This window comes from Pleuronectes platessa, chromosome 22 (assembly GCF_947347685.1).
Source record: "Pleuronectes platessa chromosome 22, fPlePla1.1, whole genome shotgun sequence".
Taxonomy (NCBI): Eukaryota; Metazoa; Chordata; class Actinopteri; order Pleuronectiformes; family Pleuronectidae; genus Pleuronectes; species Pleuronectes platessa.
Window position 1 is genome coordinate 15,583,927 of NC_070647.1, and position 24,166 is coordinate 15,608,092.

At 42.0% G+C, this 24,166-nt stretch overlaps 4 protein-coding genes across 4 annotated transcripts; 3 read left to right on the forward strand and 1 right to left on the reverse strand.

Moving 5' to 3' along the window:
• The first annotated feature begins 1,820 nt into the window (after positions 1 to 1,820).
• On the forward strand, positions 1,821 to 6,656 carry hcls1 (hematopoietic cell-specific Lyn substrate 1). Its single transcript, XM_053415133.1, has 16 exons — positions 1,821 to 1,957; positions 2,699 to 2,782; positions 2,862 to 2,935; positions 3,558 to 3,681; positions 3,813 to 3,923; positions 4,192 to 4,246; positions 4,351 to 4,461; positions 4,533 to 4,643; positions 4,729 to 4,839; positions 4,917 to 4,972; positions 5,127 to 5,196; positions 5,285 to 5,433; positions 5,521 to 5,745; positions 5,897 to 6,068; positions 6,151 to 6,216; positions 6,308 to 6,656. Exons 2-16 carry the CDS (start codon positions 2,699 to 2,701, stop codon positions 6,439 to 6,441), a joined length of 1,653 nt encoding a protein of 550 aa, XP_053271108.1. The 5' UTR covers positions 1,821 to 1,957; the 3' UTR covers positions 6,442 to 6,656.
• A 364-nt stretch (positions 6,657 to 7,020) lies between these two features.
• Positions 7,021 to 8,593, reverse strand: llph (LLP homolog, long-term synaptic facilitation factor). The gene is made up of 3 exons (XM_053415152.1): positions 8,467 to 8,593; positions 7,625 to 7,832; positions 7,021 to 7,533 (listed from the first exon to the last, which is right to left on the reverse strand). Exons 2-3 carry the CDS (start codon positions 7,818 to 7,820, stop codon positions 7,352 to 7,354), a joined length of 378 nt encoding a protein of 125 aa, XP_053271127.1. The 5' UTR covers positions 7,821 to 7,832; positions 8,467 to 8,593; the 3' UTR covers positions 7,021 to 7,351.
• Positions 8,594 to 8,634: 41 nt separating this feature from the next.
• Positions 8,635 to 10,822, forward strand: pex26 (peroxisomal biogenesis factor 26). The gene is made up of 5 exons (XM_053415140.1): positions 8,635 to 8,966; positions 9,050 to 9,190; positions 9,380 to 9,696; positions 9,798 to 9,938; positions 10,030 to 10,822. Exons 1-5 carry the CDS (start codon positions 8,845 to 8,847, stop codon positions 10,140 to 10,142), a joined length of 834 nt encoding a protein of 277 aa, XP_053271115.1. The 5' UTR covers positions 8,635 to 8,844; the 3' UTR covers positions 10,143 to 10,822.
• A 418-nt stretch (positions 10,823 to 11,240) lies between these two features.
• On the forward strand, positions 11,241 to 16,281 carry usp18 (ubiquitin specific peptidase 18). Its single transcript, XM_053415137.1, has 10 exons — positions 11,241 to 11,433; positions 12,108 to 12,204; positions 12,390 to 12,532; positions 12,613 to 12,692; positions 12,775 to 12,909; positions 13,318 to 13,413; positions 13,492 to 13,653; positions 13,723 to 13,854; positions 14,024 to 14,067; positions 15,077 to 16,281. The coding sequence occupies exons 1-10, from the start codon at positions 11,385 to 11,387 to the stop codon at positions 15,147 to 15,149; spliced, it is 1,011 nt and encodes a 336-aa protein (XP_053271112.1). The 5' UTR covers positions 11,241 to 11,384; the 3' UTR covers positions 15,150 to 16,281.
• The last annotated feature ends 7,885 nt before the right edge of the window (positions 16,282 to 24,166 follow it).

Genomic DNA, 24,166 nt, shown 5'->3' on the forward strand with positions numbered 1-24,166 from the left:
AACTTCGTAACACAACGAATATGAGAGAATATTCCAAGAACCAAAAACATTTGTCATTATTCATCTCACAAAGCCTCAGATTTATATATTTGGGGGGGGGGGGGAACGACCTCGAGGAGCCTCTGAACCCAACCTATACAAGAAGTATTTAAAAACTAGATCCACCTTTATCAGATACTAATGAGTCAGTATCAAAATACCAATGTCAGTTAGATCTTATTGATTTTGCAGGAAATACTTCAGTAGAATTTTAAATTTGATGACTGTTACCCTTAATGTAGAATTACTACAGTGTGTTACTGGTACTTAAGTAACTGGAATGGCTACCAGTACAGTTCGTTCTTCTGCCAAGGACCAACAGTCCCCTTAAATTCTGTCAAGCTGCACCAAAAATGTCAATCCCCTAAATGTGCCGGATTTTACTGGTCACAAACAAACACCCCTCCTCTGCCCGTGTTTCTAGTTTACATTTAGAAAGACAAACGTGTTGAACATTTTTCTGAGAGGGTTGAGGTTCAGGACGTGTTGTTCAGTCTCTTCTTCTTCCTCATCTCATTCATGCACAAAATAACGGAGCACGGTGTAATTTCTGTTCTGACACATTCCACTTGTGTGTGTGTGTGTTTCTTTTACTTTACCCTACTAATCACGTATGATCTCTGTCAGGTGGACGTGGGTTTCCCTCCTGTCACAACACGACTCTTCCCCCGTCCTTGCTTCTGTTGCACAGATGTAGATTTTGCAGTTTGCTGTGTAGTTTTAATGGCAGATGAAGTTGCCTTTAAGTGCAATGTAACCACAGTGTGGAATCATTCCAGAGGACGAAGACTGCTGTTTTATTATCCATCCTGATATCCACTACTCTGACGTAGCATAATATTTATTGATCATTAGTTAAAAATGTAAAACCGTCCTTTATATATCCTCGCTGATATCTCCCATCACGTTCTGTTAAATCACTGGGTCTTTGTTAAACGACTACTCTGTACTCACCTTCTTCCTGAATTAACCTTCTTCACATCTGCTGTAAATAACTGTTTTAAAAAGGGCTGTATAGAAAAATACAATGTAATTAAAGTGTTGGTTTAGATCAGGGACCGATCGCGTCAGGAATGAATCATTTCCTCATTTATTTGTTCTCTTTTTTTTCCATTTTATCTTTGAAATACTTTGAAACTACTTAAAGTTAATTTAAATTAAACATCAGCGTTTGATCGTCACAGCTTCTTAATGTTGATGTGAAGCTCAGGATCTGTCTAGTGAAATAATCTGTAATAATCTGAATTGCACAACATTTAATACTTGATTTACACAATTAAAACAATGATACAAACACACTGTTATCACTGAGACACTAAAATCACCAGCACATTTAAAACTTTGAATTAAAGGTTTAAGTAGAGTTGAAACTTAAATATATAAAGTTTATGTTTTCAATCTTGAGTTTGATTATTGATTTGTCTCTTTTCTGTAGATGCAGCGTTAAATCTGTGCAAGTCTGCCCCCAAGTGTGTAAACTGCGTTACAACTCCATAAACAACAGTACTCTATGCTTTTAAATAACAATTATAATAACAGTAATACTCTTTAAAGTCATTAACTTGTTACTACAGATAACATCCCATAATAGTCAGTCTTATCTTTACTTTGAAACTTTTACAGGTAATTTCCAACTTGATTTCCTTTTTAATTCCTTTGAATAAATGTGTTTAAAATTTTTCCAATGCTACAAGTGCGACATGTGTTTGTGTTTTTATTATAATTATTGGCATTATAGTTATTATCAGGGACATTGTGACGTTTACAGTGACGTCGTCCGTTCTATTATTTACATCGACGCGCGCTCCCGCTGGGCTGCGTGCTCGCTCACGTGTCGCCCATCACACAGTCAGTGTGAGGAAGCTCAGCTGCTGCTCTGGATTCAAACACGGATTTATCAAACTGAAAAAGTCAAAAGGTAAAATGATTTATAATATATCTTATTTAAACCAACTCATAAACTTATATTTATGTTTACATGTAAGTTTTAGTAAGTTTTTTTCCAAATTCCAATAAGGAAGTAGGTCAAATAAAACCACTGTGCTGTGAACCGTTAGTTATAATATTCCAAACATTACATTTATTGACTTGTATAAGTTTAACAACAGCACAGTAAAGTTGTCAGGACTCACATTACACTTCACATGCACCTGCACTGCCGTATGTTACAGTAGAATATATTAAAATAAAATTATAGCAAGTATGAAAATGGTAATTAATGAATTATTCTTGTATGTGAAGCCTCCCTCGTGTAACTTGTTTGTCAGGTTATTATAAAGTCTACAAGATATAAAATACCATAATTCATAGTCACATTTTGACAATAATGACTGTAAAACTAAACTTTGAAGTGCGTTTGCTTCTGATGACAGCCCATAATAGTCACTGCCATAGTGTTTAACGTGTGTAAAGTAGTGGGCCTCCTTCCTAAAACTCAGATGTGAGAGAATATGACAGATAATAAATAATCTGCTGTCGTGAAGCTGTTTTAAAGTCACGTCGCAGCCTCGGTGTGTTTCGTTGAAGGGGAAATGAAGCTCCGTGTTGAAAATCACTTCCTTTTTGGGACTTCAGCAAACAGTGGTGTGGTTGTGTGTTAGTTATAATTCATGTTTCTTGATGTGACCTTCCTGTGTGACGTGTGTTCTCTCTCCCCCAGATGTGGAAGTCGGTCGTGGGCCACGACGTGAAGGTGAAGGCTGCTGCCGAGGCCGACGACTGGGAGACGGACCCTGACTTCGAGGTGCCGAGGACCAAAACCCTGAAGTGCCCACAGACCCTCCCTCCTCTATTCTGGAGCTCATGATCTTTTTGTGTTTCAGAATGACATCTCCGAGCAGGAGCAGCGCTGGGGAGCCAAGACCGTCGAGGGCTCTGGACACACGGAGCACATCAGGTAAAGGAGGATGGTGGAAGTGGGTGCTGTGTCGCAACAGGAAGAGGAAGTGAGAACAGAGCTGCAGCTGTCAGACAGCGGCTGTCTCCTAATATGGGTAATTCATCATGATGACACAGTGACAGAGGGATTTAAAACCCTGCTGACTGCTGAGGTCAAATGGCTCGAGTCCCTTTAACTTGGTGACTGAGACTAACATTCTTGAAAAAACTCCTGTGGTCTTGACAGATATCTTGTGTTTATGTGTGTATACGTGTCTATAAGTGTGTATACTTATGTGTATATGTATAAGCATGTGTATATGTTGGAATAAGTGTGTGTGAATAATTGTGTATGTGTCTATAAGTCTGTATGCATGTGTGTATATATATATACCTGTAGATGTGTGTATAAGAGTGTATATTTTGGTATAAGGGTGTATGTATAAATGTGTCTATAAGACTGTGTGTGTATAAGTGTGTGTATTTTTGTATATAAGTGTCTATGTGTGTACAAGTGTATACATTTGTCTATATCTGTGTTTATGTGTGTATATTTTTGTCTATGTCCACCTCTGTGTGCAGCCATCTTGACCACCTTGTGTGTGTGTGTGTGTGTGTGTGTGTGTGTGTGTGTGAGACAGCATTGCAGAGCTCAGAAGCAAAGTGTCTACGGAGCACGAGCAGGTGAGGAAGAGAGAACACACTCCTAAAGCATCGTACGGATACGGAGGGAAGTTTGGCGTGGAGAAGGACCGAATGGACAAGGTCAACAAACCACACAATATAACCAACAATATATATATTTTACAACATTCTCCTCTGATACGCTGCCAGATTTCACTTTTCACGATGCTCTATAGCCTGAATTTGTTCTTCGATGTCCCTCTTGCGTCCAGGGGGCTGTGGGTCACGACTACGTGTCCCAGGTCAAGCAGCACTCCTCCCAGACGGACGCGGCTCAAGGGTTTGGCGGGAAATTTGGCGTTCAGAAGGACCGTGTGGATGAGGTTCGAAGAATCAGAAATACTTCAGCATCTTTGCAGTATAACTTAATTGAAAGAACTCTGAATGATTTAGTGCCTCCATAGTTTGCAGGGTCTTAAACACTACAGCTCTGGTATACAGTTAAAACAAGCTGCTAAAACTATAGAACGAAATTTACAGTTTATTTGCCACTTTATAATTAATATGATTGTCTAATTGTTTTTATGCAACAAGATATTTTGAGCTGCATTCAGTATGATCGGTATAATTTACTGACTGTTTTCTCTGCAGTCTGCCATGGGCTTTGAATACAAAGGGGAAGTGCAGCAACATGCGTCTCAGAGAGGTGGGTCAACTGTTTTTTTTTTTTAATATAAAAGTATACATCTCTATATAACAGACTAAAGTTCTATAGTACAGGATTTTGCTGACAATCTCTTCTGGCTCCAGATCATTCGAAGGGATTTGGAGGAAAGTACGGTGTGGAGAAGGACAAAGTGGACAAGGCCGCGATGGGGTACGAATACAAAAGCCAGACGGAGAAGCACCAGTCGCAAAAAGGTGAGTTCAAGAGGTTTTAATTAGCATCAACAAATTGTGCTTTTTTTAAATGTTCATCTTGTTTTCTCCAGACTACGCGAAGGGATTTGGAGGGAAATACGGCGTGGAGACGGAGAAGGTGGACAAAGTGGCTTTGGGTTACGACTATAAAGGAGCAACTGAGAAGCACCAGTCACAAAAAGGCGAGTTTGAGTCGCAGCGTTTGTTTGTGTTGACGCCATCGTCCTCTGCTTCAGGTCTAATGTCTATAACGTTGGTCTTCATCAGATTACTCAAAGGGATTTGGGGGGAAGTTCGGCGTGGAGAAGGACAAAGTAGACAAAGCAGCTTTGGGCTACGACTACAAAGGAGCGACGGAGAAACATCAGTCACAAAAAGGTGAGACAACACCTGCACGTGTGTCACAGGAAAAACCAGTAACTTTCATGGGACTGAACCAATTCCTGTCTGTTCAGATTACTCAGCAGGGTTCGGGGGTCGATATGGAGTCCAGGCCGATCGCCAGGATAAGGTCAGGATTCTCCTTATTGAGTCATCAGCCAGGGTTGAATGATCAATTTTATATTCTGCAAACTGTGATTAAATAATAAGAAATCTGAATTTCCTATTTGCAGGAATGTCACGTTTCCATTATGACGATTTAAACATTTGTACATTTTTCCTAGAGCGCAGTCGGCTTTGCAGATATTGAGGCACCGTCGTCTGCTTATGAAAAGACACAACCCCTGGAGGCCTGTATGTTTCATTCTCTTCCTAAATCATCACAAGTGTTGGACGTCACTGCTGTTGCACCGATTTCATGTTTACGTTTGTTTCCCTGCAGCGACGTCAGGCGCAGGGAAGCTGAAGGCTCGTTTTGAGAACATGGCCAAATCTTCGGACGAGGAGAACCGGAAGAAAGCCGAAGAAGAGCGAGCGAGGAGACAGGCCCGAGAGAAGAGAGAGCGAGAGGAGGCCAAACGTAGACAGCAGGTAAAAACACATGAACTGTGAACTGACACATAAACTAATGTTTAACGTGTGTATTCATGATTCTGTGTTTTGCTGTGTTTCCTGTAGGAGCAGAGCAGCAAAGAGGAGGAGCGTTCTCCACCTCCTGCTCCACGTGTGGCTCCAGTGTACGAAATGCCAGCGGAGATCCACCATCACATGCCAGAGATACAAGAAAGACCAGAACCAGAATATGAGCCAGAGCCAGAACCTGAACCAGAATATGAGCCAGAGCCAGAACCTGAACCTGAATATGAGCCAGAACCTGAACCAGAATATGAGCCAGAGCCTGACGTAAGACCCTCTGATTCAATCTATCATCACTTCAACCAAATAATACATTGAATTAATCTGTTGTTTTAAAGTATAACGACAGGGATTGCAGTTTTCAGTCTTTTCAGCTCGTCTCCAGGATTTGATCTCACTGCTCCTGTGCTGTTTGCAGGATGAACCCGAGTACGAGGAGCCTCCAGCTTTGCCTCCACGCTCAGAAGACTTCCTGGAACCTGAGGCCCCCCCGCTTCCTGACAGGTCGGCAGACGTGGAGGACGATGGCGGGGATTATGATACAATTGATGATAGGTCTCCTCCTCCTCCTCTTCCTCCTGCGGAGACAGGTCTGCCTCCGAGTCGGCTGCACTTAAAGCGTTTAACGAGTTTGCATGTGAGGGGCACGCTCACTTCAGTTTTCTTTTACAGGTGACAACATCTATGAAGACCTGACATCTGGAAAGAAGGCAGTAGCCATCTACGACTATCAAGGAGGTACGTCACTTCTTCCACGCTTCATATTTGTTTACACTTAACGATCGTCTTCACACTCAACGCGACAAATCCTTCGATCTCATTTGTGCAGAGGCGGACGATGAGATCTCCTTCAACCCGGACGACGTGATCGTCAACATAGAAATGATCGACGAGGGCTGGTGGAAGGGGGAGTGTCACGGACGCACTGGTCTGTTCCCAGCTACTTATGTTCAGCTCATGTAGTTCGGGACGTTCTGCTTCACTTTAAAGAATCTCAGATTTCTCAGGTTGTTCAGCGGAGGGAGGTCAGATCTGTGTTTATACAATAAATCACAGGAAAGCTTCTGATCAGCTGATTTCAATCCTCTTACACGGTGGTAGTAACTTTCTTATAGAATATGACCGATGAAGTTATGCATCCTGTATCTGCAATAAACTGGAGTCAATGAACTATTCTACAGGCAGGATTCTGTGTGTTTATATTATTTTATATTCCTTGTATTGTATTGAATTTCTTCCTGATCATATTATAAGTTGGATTAAACACAAATAGTTAATGTTGTGAAGTGTTTCACTAACAACACAAACTACTTGACGGATTGTTACCAAACTTGGAGGAAGGATGCGTTATTGTTTTTTCGACTTTCTTTAACAGGACTATTCAAAACATTTTCCCTTATGTCATTAATTTCAAGAGTCTGGCAATAGATGTGAAATATTAACTGGGAGAGATTTACAGTCTCCAGGTACGCTATAATGATTTTAAATCATATTAACGAGTCTTAAATGGTACAAGAAAAAAAACACATAGTAATCAGTAGATCAGTTCATATTTTTTTATCAGAAAAAGCACAGATTCCAACTGCAGTGGAGAATATATGACAATCACCTGTTATGTTGTATTCAGACAAACATATTTTACATAAAGTCGTATTTTCGTAAAACTTGGTCTAACATGGAGATGAAGCTGCGGTTCCATCAGAACCAACCAGCTCCTGCAGTGGATCTCTCTACAGCAGCAGTTCTGCTCGAGTGAAGGATCCCACAGCAGCCAGCGACAGATGTCATGTAGAGATCAACACAAGAAACGATCCCGTGTTTCAGCAACAAAAGTCTTTGAAGCCAAGGAAACCATCCGTAGGTTTCCTCTGGCTCACCAGGCAATGCCCTTCTTCTTCTTGCCCTTTCCGCCCTTTGCACTCTTTCCACCTTTCTTTGCCATCCGCTTGCCCTTCATCTTCTTGGCCTGACGCTGGCTCATCCACACCGGGTACTGTCCGTTCTCGTCCAACATGGTTGTCTTGTTGCGTTTGGCGTCCATGTCCATCTTCCCCTCTGTAACACAAAAGCCAAAGGTCAAAGGTCTGAAAACAGCCACAGTTCAAGCTGATGATCGCCTGTAGGCCCCGATCACTCTGTCACTCACCGTCCTCAGCCTGCTGCTTTATGATCTGCTCCGCCGTCACCACGGTGGCGATCTCCTGCACGTCGGCCATGAGAGCGTCTCCTTTCATGTCCGAGTTCAGAGCCTGCTTCAGACGAGCCAGCTCCTTGGGGGCGTTCTTCTTCCTCTTCTCTGCGCGCATCTTCCTCTTCCACTTGCTCCGCAGGCTTTTTGCCATCTTGAGGAGGTTCTGGAAATAAACAACAACATACATCAGTTATTATATTGGAGTTAATGGCAGATGCATTAAGCAAAGGCAGCTCTTTACTTTTAAGTTAAGTACTTATTCAACCTATCAGATCACTTGATCCTCCTCCCCCATCAAGTATGGACACTTTATGGTTTTTAATAAAACACTCAGATTTAGGTTCCTATAGCAGAGTTTTCTTTATTTGAATATGAAAGCAATGAGGATGATGACAAATTATATTAATGCTCATTTATAAAAGTAAATTAAATGTGTTAACGGGGAGAACTTTGAACACAGAGTAGTTTACGAGTCGTTTGTTTTAAAAGAACGGCCTCACGTGACACGAGATCATACATGTCAATCTAATCTATCCACCTGAATACAAAGCTAACGCTGCACATGGTCACTTACGTGTTGCAGCTACATGACATGAATACGTGTCAGCTAGCTACAGGGACAACAATTAGCTTTGCAGTTCATTTCTACCACAGCAGGCTAACCGAGGGTTGCTAGCTAGTTAGCCCTCGAGCTGCCAGCGTGGAAACTCTCGCAGGGAAACACCACAAAAAGCTAACGTTAGCTTATCCCACATGCTAGGAGTGTTAGCACAACGTAAACAGTAAACATCACTTACTTTACGCGAGCGTAGTTTAAGTTAAATGATTAAATGTCCCCACACGCTCCTCACACGTGTTTACAGGAGGAGAGGAAAGACGGAAGGACGCCTTTCGCGAATAAGCTGTCACGTGATTGGCTCTTTTGGGGGAGCCTGAAGACAACGGCGTCTGATTGGCTCGCGGTCTGAACCAGGAAGTGCAAGCGGGAGTGGAATGTAAACAACACGTAAAGGAGAATATCGGGTGTAAACGAGCGGGTTTCACGGGTTTATTAAACCCTCAGCTATAAACTAAGCTTATAAACGTGTAGTAGCATCCACCGGTGTTATAACCAGTTAGTTGTATCAGTCATTTTGGCTGTTAAACTGGGATTTGTCCGAGCAGCTTCCCCAGTGATGCTCAACATGCTGGAAGCGGCTGCAGAGCAAATGGTGGTTCACAGAGACTTCCAGGCAGCGTTTGACACATGTGACAGAAGTCTGCAGAGTCTCTGCGGCCCGGAGGCCGAGGACAGCCGGTGAGTGTCCGGAGCTCACGTGTTTCCTTCAGCCTGAGAGACAAGTGTGTCAGTGTTTGTCTTTTGTTTTTTTGTCCCCACAGGTCCGCAGAGTTCAAGGCTGGTTTCTGCACCATAGGGATCCAAGCCCTGGCTGAGCTCAACCAGTGGCCCGGTGTCCTCCCCTGGGTCCTGCAGCAGTACGAGCTCCAGGAGAAGATACCTGCAAAGATCATGCAGATGTGGTGAGTGGACTTCAAACAGTCTGAGATTGTTTAACTGCAAATTTTGGTCATGAATGAATTGTTTTAATGAGCAAAAACTACCAATCATTCCCGGTTACAGAGAGGTTTTTAGATCCATATTTTTTAAACCAGTTGCTTAATCAACCATTTCCGTTCTCAAAATTGATTCTCTCATTTGTATATTGGCAGCATACTTCTCTACTCGAAGGTGGGGGAGCCTGCTGTGATGCAGGAGGCAGCCAGAGTTTGGTTACACTGCCCGTCCAACAGCAAAGCGTCGGGGTTCGGGACAGTCGCAGAACTGCACCTGCTGCACGTCCTCGTCCCTCTCGGACACACGGACGAGGCTCGGGAGTTGATCGTCGGCGAGGTCGGAGGACGGGCGTTCACGGAAGACCAGAGACGGACAGCTCTGGATGTTGTAGATGAAAGAGAGCAACAGAATCTAGAGCCACCTCTAAATCCTGGGGGCGGCCCTAACTCTGCACATAGTGTCTCAAATAAAGGTAACAAATGGCTGTTTCTTTTGATGCATTTTAGAAAATCACATAAGTATGAATATTGAATATGGACAGTGTCTCTCTCTGGGTGTGTTTGTGCTCTACAGGTGCTGTCGTCCATAAACTCACAGCCATGCTCCGTTTTTTATACAAAAAACTTTTTATGACCGGCTCTGGCTCTTTCTCTCTGCGGAGAATCTTCGTGGCAGCCGTCCTTGTCTACATGCTCTTACTTCGAATGGATCCAGGTTGGATAACATGTTCTTTGCATCTCAGTTCCATCACCTGGTTTGTTGAAGTATAAAACTTTTGCATTTCCTCCTGTTGTTTTCCCATCAGCTCTCCCGTCATCATTCCTGTGGATTTCCAAACTTCTTGAGCTGCTCAAACAGATGTGGAGCTCCATGGTTGCACCCTACTACCATTCTCTCACTCAGAGCAAAGGACTGTGAAAGACACTTTATGTTTTGAACATAGTTTTGACTCATTTTTGTAATGGAAGATGGCTTAATTATTTCCACTTTTGCCCAAATCAGGTTGATTGTTGTTTGGTGGTGTGCTTTGTTAATTTATAGCAGGATTTATGCAAAACTACTGAACAGATTTACACAAAACTCGGTGGAAGGATGAGACGAGGGCCATGAAAGAACTCATGACATGTTGGCATGTATCTGGGCAAAGAGGCACTTCTCTCTTTCTTTAATGATAGAGATAAGGTGTTTTTGAAATTCTCTCCAATTTCCCAGGATGAATAATTAAGGAATCTTGTTGAAATAAAATATATTTAGGATATGTATGAATATGTGCACTGTGGTGAATTGAATTTATCCGGACTGTTGGGCATTGGCGTCATCCTACCTATGAAAACCAACAGTTGTATCAACAAACTTTTCCCGTGTATATTTGTAAATTTTTTGTTAGAAACCTCAGACTTTTTTATTGCTGCAACTTACACATATTTTCATATGAAGACTGACCCCTCTTGATCATAACATTAACTATTTTACCACTATAATTAGTTCCAGATTTTACAGGAGCAGCAGTGTGATCAGAATGTCAATGGAAGACATACAAATTATGGGTGACAAGATATGACAATGAATATGTGCAATAAATATATACATATATATGAGTTTTGTGTTTTATGGATGGTTTTGTGTTTTAGTTAAGTTTGATGGTTATATAGAGTAAATCAAACTTGGGGTTAAAAGTTAAACAAAGAAATAGGAAAACTTTAAATCAAATACATGACTAATTAATCAATTTAAATGACAGAATTTCAACATTATATCTATTGACATTTTATCAGTCATAATATTGGGGAAATCGATATCGACATTTAACAAATCGAAGCCAATCAAACAATGGCATTATAATATCACACAGTGCAGCTATAAATAAAACAGTTTAACATTATTTACACTCAAACGGTTTCAATATTTAAAGTCATTGGAGAAATTGTCACGAAATGCTAATAAAGTCGAATGAAATGTGTCATTGAAATCCGCGCATGGCAACTGGTAGGTTTCGTTTCCTGCGAACAGAGACACTGGAAAGCGAAACTGATCCGGAGGAGGTGACGTGGATGCGATGTTTACTGGGAAACGAGAGAAGAACGCTGGACTCGAACAGATGATTTAAAAAACACAAGACACGTTCGACTCCTGTTCTGTTGAGAAGTGAAGTCTGACATCATGTTATCCAGGTTTTATTCTTATTTGACATTAAGGGACCTTAAATACGGTGAGTAGAGTAACGACTTTATCCTGTGTGTTGATGGGGATGATTCCGGTTTGATGCTGAATGTGATTTTTTAGAAGAAGTTACCAGGTGAATTTAATCTCCTCTTTTTGGGGCTGGACGATATTTCCCAAAGATTACGTCAATATACAAATAACAGTCAATATAGATTCATACATTTCATTAAAAAAACGTATGGTTGAGAATCATAATGATATATATTGAATCTTTGTTAAATTGCTTTTCCAATTCTTATAAAATACTGCTATAAGTTATTGATATTGTTTTCATTGTACACTCCTGTGGTTTAATGCAACTTGGTTAGTTTTGACATTGTGTTGCTTCAATTGTTGTGCAGTGTGGCATGTGAACGAGGAACTAACACAGCACACAGGAGCAAATGGTATCAACCAAATGTTGTATGTTGTGTGTGTCTGTATTAATACATCATTTATTGTTTCTTTTATTTGTTATTTATTCAAGTGTTTCTGTTGTGGTAGTTCCCTCTGGTGTATTTGACTTGTCGCCTGTACAGTGGGGTTTTCTAAAGGGAGTAGGTACAGACAGATTAACCTGAAGACATCTCACACAAACTTGTGGTGTGGTGTGTGGCTGTATTGGCAGTTGTATCACAGGTGAATCCATTCATTTTGAATATGTCCTCTTGTCTGTCCCAGAAATGAGAGGCCTCAGCAACTACCAGCTGTCCTGCTGCGTCAACACTCTGCTGCAGACCCTCTCTGCGACCTGGGAGCTGTCAGAGCTGCTGGAAAGGTAAGAAAATGAAGTTGTATGTTCACATGGCTGAAGGAAGCAATGCCTCAAAACAAAGTGCTAAATCTGGATATATTAATACCTCCCACATTTAAGTGAAGAGAATGAAATGCAAATTCATGCCTTGTTGAATTCATACTGGTTTAATTAATGAAGATTGATGATGATTTGTTGAACTGCACAAGGTGGGATTCAGCTGGTGTTAAAGCAGACAGTCATAACGTCCCACTGGAGTTGAAGAAAGTCCTCTCAGCCATGAAGAGCGACCATCGGCACAGCACTCCCCATCAAGACTTCCTCTACTGTCTGGACAGAAACAGCTTTCGACGTAAGAGCCTCAGATTCACACGGTCAACGTGTCACACTGATGTTTATTTCCCGACTCGTGACAATGAAACTGTTTTGTAGTTTGTGTGCAGCACGACGCCGACGAAGTCTTCCTCTCCATCCTGAACTTCATGCAGCAGCAGATGGACGACAGAGCACTGGTCGGCCTGTAACCTTTGGCATTCTGAGTTTTTCACCTGGTAGTGTGTCACATGTTTGCTCACCTTTGTTTTTCTCCGTCAGGCTCTGGATATCCAGAATCTGTACAAGGTTTCTGTGGAAACTCGCCTGCAGTGTTTGGAGTGCAGCTGCATCCAGACTCAGACCAGCTTCCAGCTCAGCCTGCATCTGCACGTGAAGGAGGATCAGGACTCTCTGGTGCAGTGTCTTTGTTTGTTCACAATGTATGACGTGAATTTTACAAGAAGATAGAAACCACAGTCATGTCTGTACAGCAGGAGTTATAATAAATTAGCTTAGCACCTCTTAATACTCATTTATTGAATCATCATTGAATTTAACGTATCTCTGCTGTTTAAACCAACCGTAAACAAAAGTATAAAGTTTTTAACTTAATTACTGAACCCGCCTAGTGTTTTCTAGTCTTTATGCTAAGCTAAGCTAAGCTAACCAGCTGCTGATACTGACTGTACAGATGTGAGAGTGGTCTTGATCCTTTCGTAAAAACTGTCGTTAAAAAAGCAAATTGAACATATTCCCCAATTTGTCAAATAATCCGTCATACTAATAATATGATTTCAATGCACTTGTTTCTGACATTTTCAGGAAGGTTGCATATCCTCCTTCTTAGAGGATCAGGAGTTAAGTGGCAGAGATAGCTGCTTTTGTGCACAATGTGAAAGAAAGACTCCGTCCAAACGGGTGAGGTTTGGATCAAATGTGACCCAAAGATATTAACTAACCTTATCGTCAACTTATAGATTTAATTGTATCTTCCAGGATGTCAAGCTGCTCTCATTGCCTCGTATCTTGTGCATGCAACTGAAGCGATACCGGAGCAGCCGAGGTGGCATCAGAAAACTGGATTGCAGGGTGACCTTTCCAGAGACCTTTGACTTCTCTGAGCTCGCTAGAGGTGGATTCTCTAGAGACTTCGCCCAGGTACTTATATTTCCTATCTACTCTCTGGATATTGTATTTTGTCATCTAAAAGTTTATTTGTTTTTCTAGGATGAGTACACCTACACGTTGTATGCAGTGGTAGTGCACTCTGGTGGTACAATGGGTGGGCACTACACTGCCTACGTTCGTCCGGGGGGGAACCAGCAATGGTACTATGCAGACGACAGCAGCGTAGAGAAGGTTTGTTCAATAAGACATTTGAATGAAGTTTATTCCTGACTTTCTACTTCATTATGATCTACAGAAGTGAAACAGGTTTTACCCTTGCTTGTTGAAGGATTTTAGTATTACTACTATTGTTTATTATGCAAATTTGTAAGTAATTCTGGCTTTTTATTTCAACACACAGGTTTCCTGGGAACGTGTGCAGGGAACGTATGGAAAATATTATGGGTCTGTGTAATCTTGTAAAGATTTTTTCACTTTCCCTCTAAAGGATGACAAAATGGATTTCAGTCACATATCTGTATGCTAAAGTTGAAGCTATAAGCCACAGCCACTTATCATAGCCTCAGCCAAACTCTGCCTACTAGAACTTAAACTTAACACATGTTAACATGTTGTACAGAGCTAACAAACAAACCACACAAAGGTCTTTGTGCTGAGCGAAAAACCAGCTTAGATGCATTAATCTCTTTCCTCCCTGGTTTAATTTGACTGTGGAGTGCCTCAGGGCTCCATCCTGGTTCACCTGTTATTTTACAATTGCATGTTTCCATTTGGGAGCACAAGTTGTAGATATAACGGTGAATTGATGATATTGCTCAACTTTCTAATAGGTAAAAAATTTGCATTTCTTAAATTTGTCAGCGTTATCTTCATGTGGGAAAGTCACTTAAATATTACTTTGATTAAACTAAATTTACTTCTTTTAATTCTAATAAAAACCCAATGTTTCTGTATTCAGCCACTTTTATAAAATTGTCTTTCCACCTTCAAACATGTTGGAAAACAGGCGATGACCAGTGAACATGACACTAACATTAAAACTAGCTCAAACCAGCCACTAGCTGCTTTTAGGGTTAAATTTAATATTTCCATCATTAACATGTAAATCCAGTGCTTGACTTCCACTGACATCATGCAGCTTTCATCTTCCTACTCGCGGAAACAGCCTTAAGTCTTAAGACAAAGCCTTATTGTCTGTTCCTCGGGGGGAGATTAGAGACTAAAGGTGGCGGTGTTTTTGCAATGAGGGCTTTTTAAACTTTTGAACTTCTAAACAGAGGAAATCCATCTTGTCTGTGTTGTCTTCCAACAACAAACATCTTTTCCCCTCACACCCGGTAGTTACATTTTCACTTTTCATGTCTGGTAAATCTTTTGTTCCTTTTATCCTTTTCCTGCCCCATCTCCGAGAGGCACAACTTTGTTTGATGCATCTCTGTCTTATGTTTTACAGCGGCACAGCGTACATGTTAATGTACAGAAGAAGTTCCAAAGAGGAGGGACGACAACCTGAATTCTCCGGATAGAATGTGAAATGAGGTTCAATATAGGTCCGAGATGGAAATATAGGAATTTAATGAATTAAATGATTACTTGATTGATATGATTAGTTAACATTTTAGATTTTATTGCACACAGTGACTGGTTTAATGTTTAATGGTTTGTGTGACCTCATAGCAATACTGCAGGGAAGGAGTTAGGTTGTATACTTTACACCAGCATCGTAATTTCTGCCTGACAGCAGTAGGTGGCGTTCAAGACTTGAAACACAGAAGGTTTTTCCACTCTCAGACCACACACAATGCCAACGAGCTCACTGACACTGGGGGGGGGGGGGGGTGGTTTGAAAAGAATGCTTAGCTTAGATCTTCACTGTTTGGGGGGAAATACCTGCAACGGGGCTCAGTGCTCATTTTCCTAACACTGCGGTAAAATGTGTGAGTCACTCATGAAGAGCAATGAAGTAATTCTGTCTGATTTGGGGCCAAAAACATCACCAACAAAAAATCTAATTAACATATCAGTATTTATTGTATTTTATCACTACCTATTTTATCACTACCTATAAATATTAACTTTCCTTTTACAATACTGGTTTTAACACCTTTTTGTCTTTCTGTCTTTTGTTGACGCACCAATGTCAGCACGTCTCCCAACCCCCTGAGCTCAGAATGTTAGTACTTAAGATCTGTATATATTTATTTTTAAAAATGCATTGCAGAGACCATCTCGCAATGAAGGCAGTTTAACTGTTGCAGTTGTAACCACAGCACTTGAGTGCTCGGCATAGGCTGTCAGCACAGCCTCTGAGGTTCCCACTCGTTTGGCCCGGATTCAGGGGGACCGTGTGAAATGGTGCCTATGTGCTGCGGAGCCCTGACAGAATGGAACATGCCTGCACAGTGCCACAGGCTGTGGGCCCCGTGCTTAGTCATCTCACTGCCATGTAGCAGAGGAGCTGCTTTCTGTAGAGGTGGTATCTTCCTCCCACGTTTAGACCAACGACCAGGACCAGATATGTGCGTTATGTGTCTAGACTTGAGTCAGTGTCACAGATATGGTTTGGTGTTTTGAATTGTGTTGGAGACGTTGCCATTGCATCTTGAAAAACTGACGATGGAAACAGTTATAATAATAAAGTTGGTTTATGTATGTATACCAAGAGGAAAGTTGAATTTTTTCATAATAAGGAATTATCATAACTTTGGGTACTTTGAAGGATTTACAAGATGGATTTATCTTTTACCAGTTTTTAGAAATACTCTGCTATTGTGTATTTATTTATATTACTGCATGACAATACTATGTGTAATGTGTCAGGGCCGGGGTGGCTCTTTGTAATGAACCCACAAAGAATCCTCATCCAAGTCTGAAGTTCCCTTCAACTCCATAAAGTGTTGAGTGTTTTTCACCACATTATTTAGTTTTTCTGGCCCAATATTTTACTGTTTTGGCTCAGTCGTACTGAGAAGTTAGACTTTAAACGACTCTGAACATCCATCGGAATTCTACCTGCCGAGCACCAAACGTAGGATAGACAATGAACGTTGGCCTTTTAATCAAAGATAAGCGATGGGCCATGTTTCCCTCAGGACTTGGTAGAAACCAAAAATAGCTAAAAGCCCAGAGTGAAACATTGTCACTGCAAAATGAAGTGCTGCATTCTAAATATTACATATGTACAAGTATTGAGGTATTGGCACAAAATAAATTCAAAGTACTATAATGCCTTTTAGTACATCTAATTATTGGGTGGTCATGTTTAAACACAGCTCAAGCTAACTGCCTTATAATAATTGGTCTAGACAGAATATATACATCCCCAATAGCCAACCAATATGTATAGGCCAGCAGCATTTTTAGAAGAAACACTAGAATCCGAATCGAGAATGATAACTCCTACATATCCAGTGAACTGATTATTCTCTCTGTGGGGCTTTGATTACTTATTGGTGTTGTATGACCATGTGTCAGGGTTCGAGTTTGATGAGCACCTGCCCGGAACAGCCCTGACATTGACCCCTGCAGACACTATCGAGGCGGCAACATGCCAGAGGCCTGTAAAACCTGACTGAGCGTCTGGACGTCTCAGTTTCTTTTCAAGCACGTGTCACACATGCTTGAGGTCTCTGTCTCCATTGTTTGAGGTTGAGCTCTGGCCCCTGGACGTGGCTATACAGACACTTTACGGCCGATCATAGTCTCCCCAATTTAGCTTTAGCCCTTTATCTCGGTCAGGTGTCAGCCAGTTCGCAAAGATTCCCTTCAGCTGGATTGTGAATTTCTCCCGCAGTGATAGTGATTGACACAATGCATGAGCTGAGGCAGACACATAGGCTGTGGAAGCCGGGAGATTGTTCAGACTGTGCCGTGTGGCAACACTTAAAACTGTTTTCTTTGGAGAATATCTCTAGGTTCGTTAATGCTTTTTCGTCATTGTTGATGTGTGTTTACCAGTAACTAGGTGAGCACACCACTGATGCGTCGAGAGAAAATGGAATTTGGCTATGTGAGAACCACTCTTAAATTTTCCCTTTTTTGTGGAGGATTTCACAGGCTCAGATAAATGCCTTGTGCCTGACTTGTTTTTTTTTTTTCTTCTTCAAATGCTACTCACAGCAAAGCAGTATTCCAGCTCTCTGTCTGTTTTTTGATGATCAACAATAATAATGTCATTCCATGTCAAAGAAGAAACCTCATGCTGTTCATACACAGGCAGAAAGCAGCCAGGAGGCAGTGGAGTCGAACTGTGAACTGACTGGCAAAGATACAAAGGTTGTATTCTAATATTTTACCCATGCTGGTAGCTTGGCTCTATGGAAATGCCAGCGTGTTGGATAGGCCACTTCACAACTTCAGCAGCTACTGGATATATTGCCCTTAAGTTTTGCACATTTGTGGTCTTCAGAGGATGAATTAAGGACTAATTAAATATAGAAATAGGAAACAAAATAAACTAAAACAAATATTGTAAGCACCAGGGAAGATTATATTTATATTTGACATAAAAATATAGCTTAACCACATCCAATTGCATAATTTCCACTGCTTAAACGTGGTTTGCTTTAGCAAGAGGTGTTTTTTATCCTTCAATCTTCTAATTAATTCTAAGACAGTTGTGTTATATAACAATTAGATGTCGGTATTTTCCAATTACAGATAAATTAGAGTGGAACTAAAAGGAAAGATATTGTAGGTTTTATACTTCTCCGACAGTTATTGCGTTTTTTTTAGTTTCATGCGTATTATAAATTCCCATGTCATAATGATTTTTACATTTTCAAACAGACATATAGACTCAAGCGACTGTGTGTTGCAGTTTCTGTCTGCTTCATTCTGAAATCACAAGTTTCTTCCTGTGTTTTTATTTTTACAGTCGTAGACAGGAACTCACTTTTGTTCACTGTCTTTGCACACTTCTGCTTTTCTGCTCAGCACAGAGACTGTGAATGAAGTGGACTTTTGCCCTGATCCTTGCATGTTTCCTCTTGTAAGAAATGACTTTGTGAGGGAAGATGTGCTTCCTGTAAAGAACCCCCGACTCTTTATTGCTCCGATTCTACATATATGAATCTATCAGAAAAGTATCATGAATGCTTCGGGGGTGGCAGCCTGCTTGCAGAGCTTTCCTTTGGTTACATAATGAGGTTTCAAATAGGAAATGATTATCTTTCGCTCTCGGGCCTGGTGGCCATGGTGAAGTCTGCTTTTGTAAATAACATACAAGGAACTGAAGGCAAATGTCCACGTATCGTTTGACTCTAATATAAAAAGACTACTCAATCAGATAAAGGAGCATATGACTAAAAAAGGATCAGCAAATTTCTCCATGAGAAGAAAATCCTCGACAATTAAAAAAAGGCTTAAATCCAGATTTAAACCCTGACTTCTGTCATCGAGGAATGTTTGTCTATGACCTTGATTTGTGATTAGTTACCTCCAGTTTCAGAATGGCGGCTCTTGGCTCATATTTAGGTCACACTGGTGAATTCTGGCAAGTACCTGCGAGTTTTAGGTGTAAACACATCGGCTGCATTGGTCTGTGAACAAGCTGCCGCGATCTTGGTGGAATTTGTAGTATGAGCAGTCGTGTCGAGGAGGAAGCCTTATCTTTCCCCAGTGAGATCATCAAATCTCCTCTCAGGAGGTAGAAGGGGAGTCCGGTCGTCACTGAGTTTTCCCTCTCGCTTCACGTGTTCGCTTGTCCTCCCTGAGATTCTTGGCAGATGCAGTGTAATAAATAGAACATCTGCTGAGTTTTCTAGGAAACGGGATGTGGAGCAGTCAAACTTCTATAAGTGAACAGCGAAAGAAAAAAAAAGGGCAGCTCAAGTTTGGTCTGGTTTGGTTTGGACTAGAGCTGCAGTAGGGGTTTATTCGCTTTCATTTTGGTCGAATCAAAATGGCAAGTGACACTTTTATTTAGCAGCTAATGATATGTATTCAATCTCAGTTATTTTTCGGGGTTATTTATGTTTACTATGAAGTGCACTTCCAGCTGAGAGGACTTGGGAGTGGTTTGCAGATATTGGTTCTCACGGGAGGTGAGCGGAGGCCCCCGGTGGTAACAACGCTCATCACATGTAGCATCTCGTCAGTGTGACCCGACGCTCCACCCTGGTGTTCGTGGTTCTGTCGTTACCCTTCAGTTAGCGCCTTATCTCAGCTGCCTATCATCAGACACAGGATCCAGGGAAGATCCGCCATCATCTCGGAAGCCAGGCGGCTCGGTTTACCTGGGGAAATGGCTTCACTGACGGGCCCAGGTAACCGTCTGTCAGTTTGTGAGCGTCCCACCTCAAACTTGCTCCTGCTCTGACATGCACACACCCGTGTCTGTGCACTGGTGGCCCCTCTGTGGGTCCACCTAGTATGAAGGAGTTGTTGTTTTTGGTATGATGTGTTATGCAGTGTTTTGCATCAGCTGAGTAATAAAAAAACGACTGTGATCCAAAAGCCAATACCAAAAAATACCTCTTGTTGTGACTTGCCTAAACATTATTAGACAGTATCATAATAAATCCTCATCTTCACATGGCAATCCCTCAAATTATAATTCTTCTTTGCATAAAGGAACGAATGGAATTGCACCTTCGGGCTAACCACTGTCTCACCGCTCCTGCACTCAGCCAGTGATAAGCTCACAACAACTTGTGAACCGCCGCAGACACACATTTCAGCTGTGCCTGTGTATACATGCCAATCAGTTGCTACATCGCTGCTCAAGTTAATGATTTGTACAGTGGGAGAAAAACTTGTGACAGAGAAAGGGCTCATAGCGAAACTGGTCTACATCCCGAAAAAAAAAGAGGCTTTTTTCACTTCTCCCAGTTGCACCTTGCCATGTTTAAGAGGCCTGACCCAGGTTCACTGGCTCTGTAACATGGGCTGGGCACCTTGAGAAGTGAGCTATCCATTGTCAAACCTCTTTGACCTGCTCTCTCCTTCAGCCTCTCCTATTTCCGCACAAAGACTCTCTAATGCCAGGTAGCTGGCTCTGGCATTCCTATTGCATTCCACCATGGGGAAGTTGCCGGGATCAGGATGAAAAATGCCTGAAACAAAGGTCTACTCTCATTCACAGGGTTTAGGGTTCTGTGGGAAAGTCCTGGCTGGACAGAGGTTGGATGGCAGAGGAATGCGAAGCGGGGCATAGCTCACACAGTCTCTATGACACAGAACCAAAGACACATTGACAAGGTGGGGGTCTTCAGAGAGGATACAGCCCCCATGAAAGAGGATCACAGAGGAACAGAAGTATATCCTTCACTTCTCAGGTTTAGGACAGTGAAGTCATCAGTCCTGCAAACACGATGGGTAGAGCTTTGAATTTGACGTCTTGGTGGTAGCTCTGGTCCGTATCCCCTCAAATCCATCATTTCTGGTATTATTTGCCTTTATTTGATAGTGACATTAGGGAGAGTTGACATATAACAACGCAGTCATTCCCAAAGTTTGTCATTTTTGGAAATACACCTCTGCTTTCTGGCAGAGCTGAGAAAATTAAAACCACTCTCAGTGCCCATTAAATATACGGCTAAGGAAAGCGGCCAGTTAGCTTAGCACAAAGACAGAAACGTTAATTCAAGATAACAATTGATAGCAAAAATGATTTTGCGAACAAATTCAAAAATGAGTTATGAGATCAATAGTTTTTTTCATTTGTAGAGGTAGTAAGTCCATTCCTTTGCCGGCTCATGCTGAGGTTAGGTGCCTGACCTTGCTTCACCCTCCCTCCCCTGAGTCATATATAAACCTAGGCTTGTAAAGTCCTAGATAGGAATTTACTGTCAAGGCTTTTCACTCTCCCACTACAAATACCAATATATTTTATATATATTCAGCTGTGAGGAGGAGATGAGGTTAAGTGACGGTTTGAGGTTTTCCCGACCAGATCTTTCTCATTTTAGTTGGACTGAATGATGAAAATATACAGGTCAACATTTTTAGCCCTTGCTAGCCATTTGGCTCATAGATTGTAATATCAGTAAGTCCATCCACTGCGTTGTTCCAGATGTAAACATCCTAAACACTGAATGTATTCATGGGGCCAAGAGGACGCCTCCTAATGAGTTTGGTAATCCCCTGACTTCTGCTCTAGAACCACAATAAGGTTTGTGTTTTGATTTGGTCTCGACAACCACAAAGTTTGACTCCCTCCCTCAGAGTGGACTTTATTAACTGCAATTCAGTTTAACATATTTTTTCACCACCGTATACCTCCAAAACTAAAATATTCGCATCAGCATCAATGCTAGCAAGCTAATCAAAGATGGTGAACATGCTAAACCTCACACCTGTTTAATATCAGCTAATCAAAGATAACCAAATTAGTTTCCTCCAAGGTAATTAACACTACCAATTTGTTTCGATGCTAGATAGCAAATATTAGCGTGCTACCATGCTAAACTAAGAGGGTTAACTTTGCTTAGCTTAATCTTGTTAGCCAAATTAGATCACCCATGCTGAGTCAAGCTACTGCGCAACTCTGCAAACACACAGAAACAATGTCAACGACAATTCCAATCATTTGCATTTCACTCGATACTTAACCAAAGTTGCTTCCGGAACCAAAAGTTATCTATGTCTTTTTCCTCAACAGCTTTTCCATAGATACAAATCGAAGCATTTTTCCGTATGTACATCACAGCCGAGCACACCGAAACAGTTAAAGCTGCCATTTGTTTAGACTGAGCTGAGGCCGGCTATCTGCTCAGGCTTTATATCATCTCCAGAGTCTATACATAGAGTGCGGTTGGTGGGCGTTGGAGATGGAGTATGTGGGGAAATGAGAGGAGATCTGTTGCAGCCCACAGGCCCCCTCGGATTCTCTGATGTGGCTTCAAGACTTCCTCGGCGATGCAAGGCCTTCTGGGACATTTGCACTGAGGCGGTCTCCAGGTTTTTAAGCAATCGAGCGTTTGGAGTGTGACCGAGTGCACGGGCCTCTGCATCCTCGAGCGTACGTCGGAGAGTTGTCTTTGGCGCACTTTTTAACGACGCGTTGTTGTAAAACTTTCACCTTTGATGTGTGAGGACACAGTTGCTTCCTGCTAGCTGAAAATGAAAGGACGATGCAGGTGATTGCGCTGATGGGTGGGGCACGTTTAAGGTTTGCGCCATGGAAACTCGCTTCCGCTTCACATCTGTGAAATGTGCAGCCTTTAATACACAATGGCATTCCCACTGTTTTCTCATGGGCCACTATCAGTCTTATTCAAACAAGGTGCTCTGGCTCATGAGATAAACAGTGAGCTATTATCTTTGCTATCTCCGGTCCGCTGCACGGTGATGCATTAGAGGCCACTTTAATGGATAATAACAGGTTAAGATGAGGAGAAAAATGTTAATGTTCACAGATTTTCGATCCCGTTTTGATTTGTTTTAATTCTTTGCTGCTTTTCATTAAGCGAATAAGGCTGCTGAGAGGCCCAGCCCCTCTCATCTGCAGCCTGTTATGGCGGAGCGGGGGGATGACATCATATTGGTCTCAGAGCGGCGGCTGGTAATTGGCCTGCTCTCCTCCTCCAGCGGCACGGGCCAAACAGAACACACAAGTGGAGCCAGGCAATGCAAGTCAGATGCACTGGGTTTTTCCAGAGTGGCTGGTGGGGCCTCAGTGCAGACTGAGAGCCAAGAGGCCTCGGAGAGGGGTACTCCAATCCAACTGTAAATGTCAGAAATGAATTAAGGGCCTCAACTCAAAATGAAATCTGATGTAATGCGCCCCAGGCCAGACTGTTTGATCTGCTGCACAATCCGCTGCTGTAGTCGTCTGGATAACTGCGCCTTTTCTGCTTGATATGACTTTGCAAAAGCATTTTCATGTGGACGTTTTGTGAGAGCCAACGTCAACGAGTTCTCAGCCCACACAAAGTTCCATTACAGGGAGACTGAAGTGCTGCACCTCTGGGGCTGCAGAGGAGCCACAGCCAGTGATTGTTTGTAATATTAAAATCAGAGCGAGATTTCTCCGCTCGGAACAAGTTCACACGCCTCGCGATGCGGATGCATTGCTGGCGACGGATGATGTAAAGCTCCACAAGGCTTCATTCTGAAACTCCCAGCCCATGTGAGAAATGGCCAGAGGACGAAACATCTGGAAATGAGATTAAACCTGAAGGTTCAGATGTGTGTCTTGCAGATGAAAATCCCACGAGCAGGACAGTAACATGCAAAAATAACCAATCCCATTATTTTTTTAAGCAGCTGTTTGATATGGCAGCATGAGTGAGCCTAATTGGCTGCAGTGGACCTGTGAATAAGACGTGGTTCTAGCCTGGGGCCAGTCTCACACACGACATATGAGATACCTCTGTTCTAATAGAGCACTGTGTTTATCTTTCATAGAGGCTGTTCATTCATGCCACCATGTGTCATGCTCTGTGGTTGTTGCACAGAAGAATTTGGCGGCGATCTGATCTTCTGATTCAAATCGGCAGATGATTACATAAACCTCTCTGTTATCATGTAGGAGAACAGTTGTGAGAACATGTTTGGTTTTTCCAAGCCTGTGTGGGAAAACTGCGTTCCTGCTGTGTCA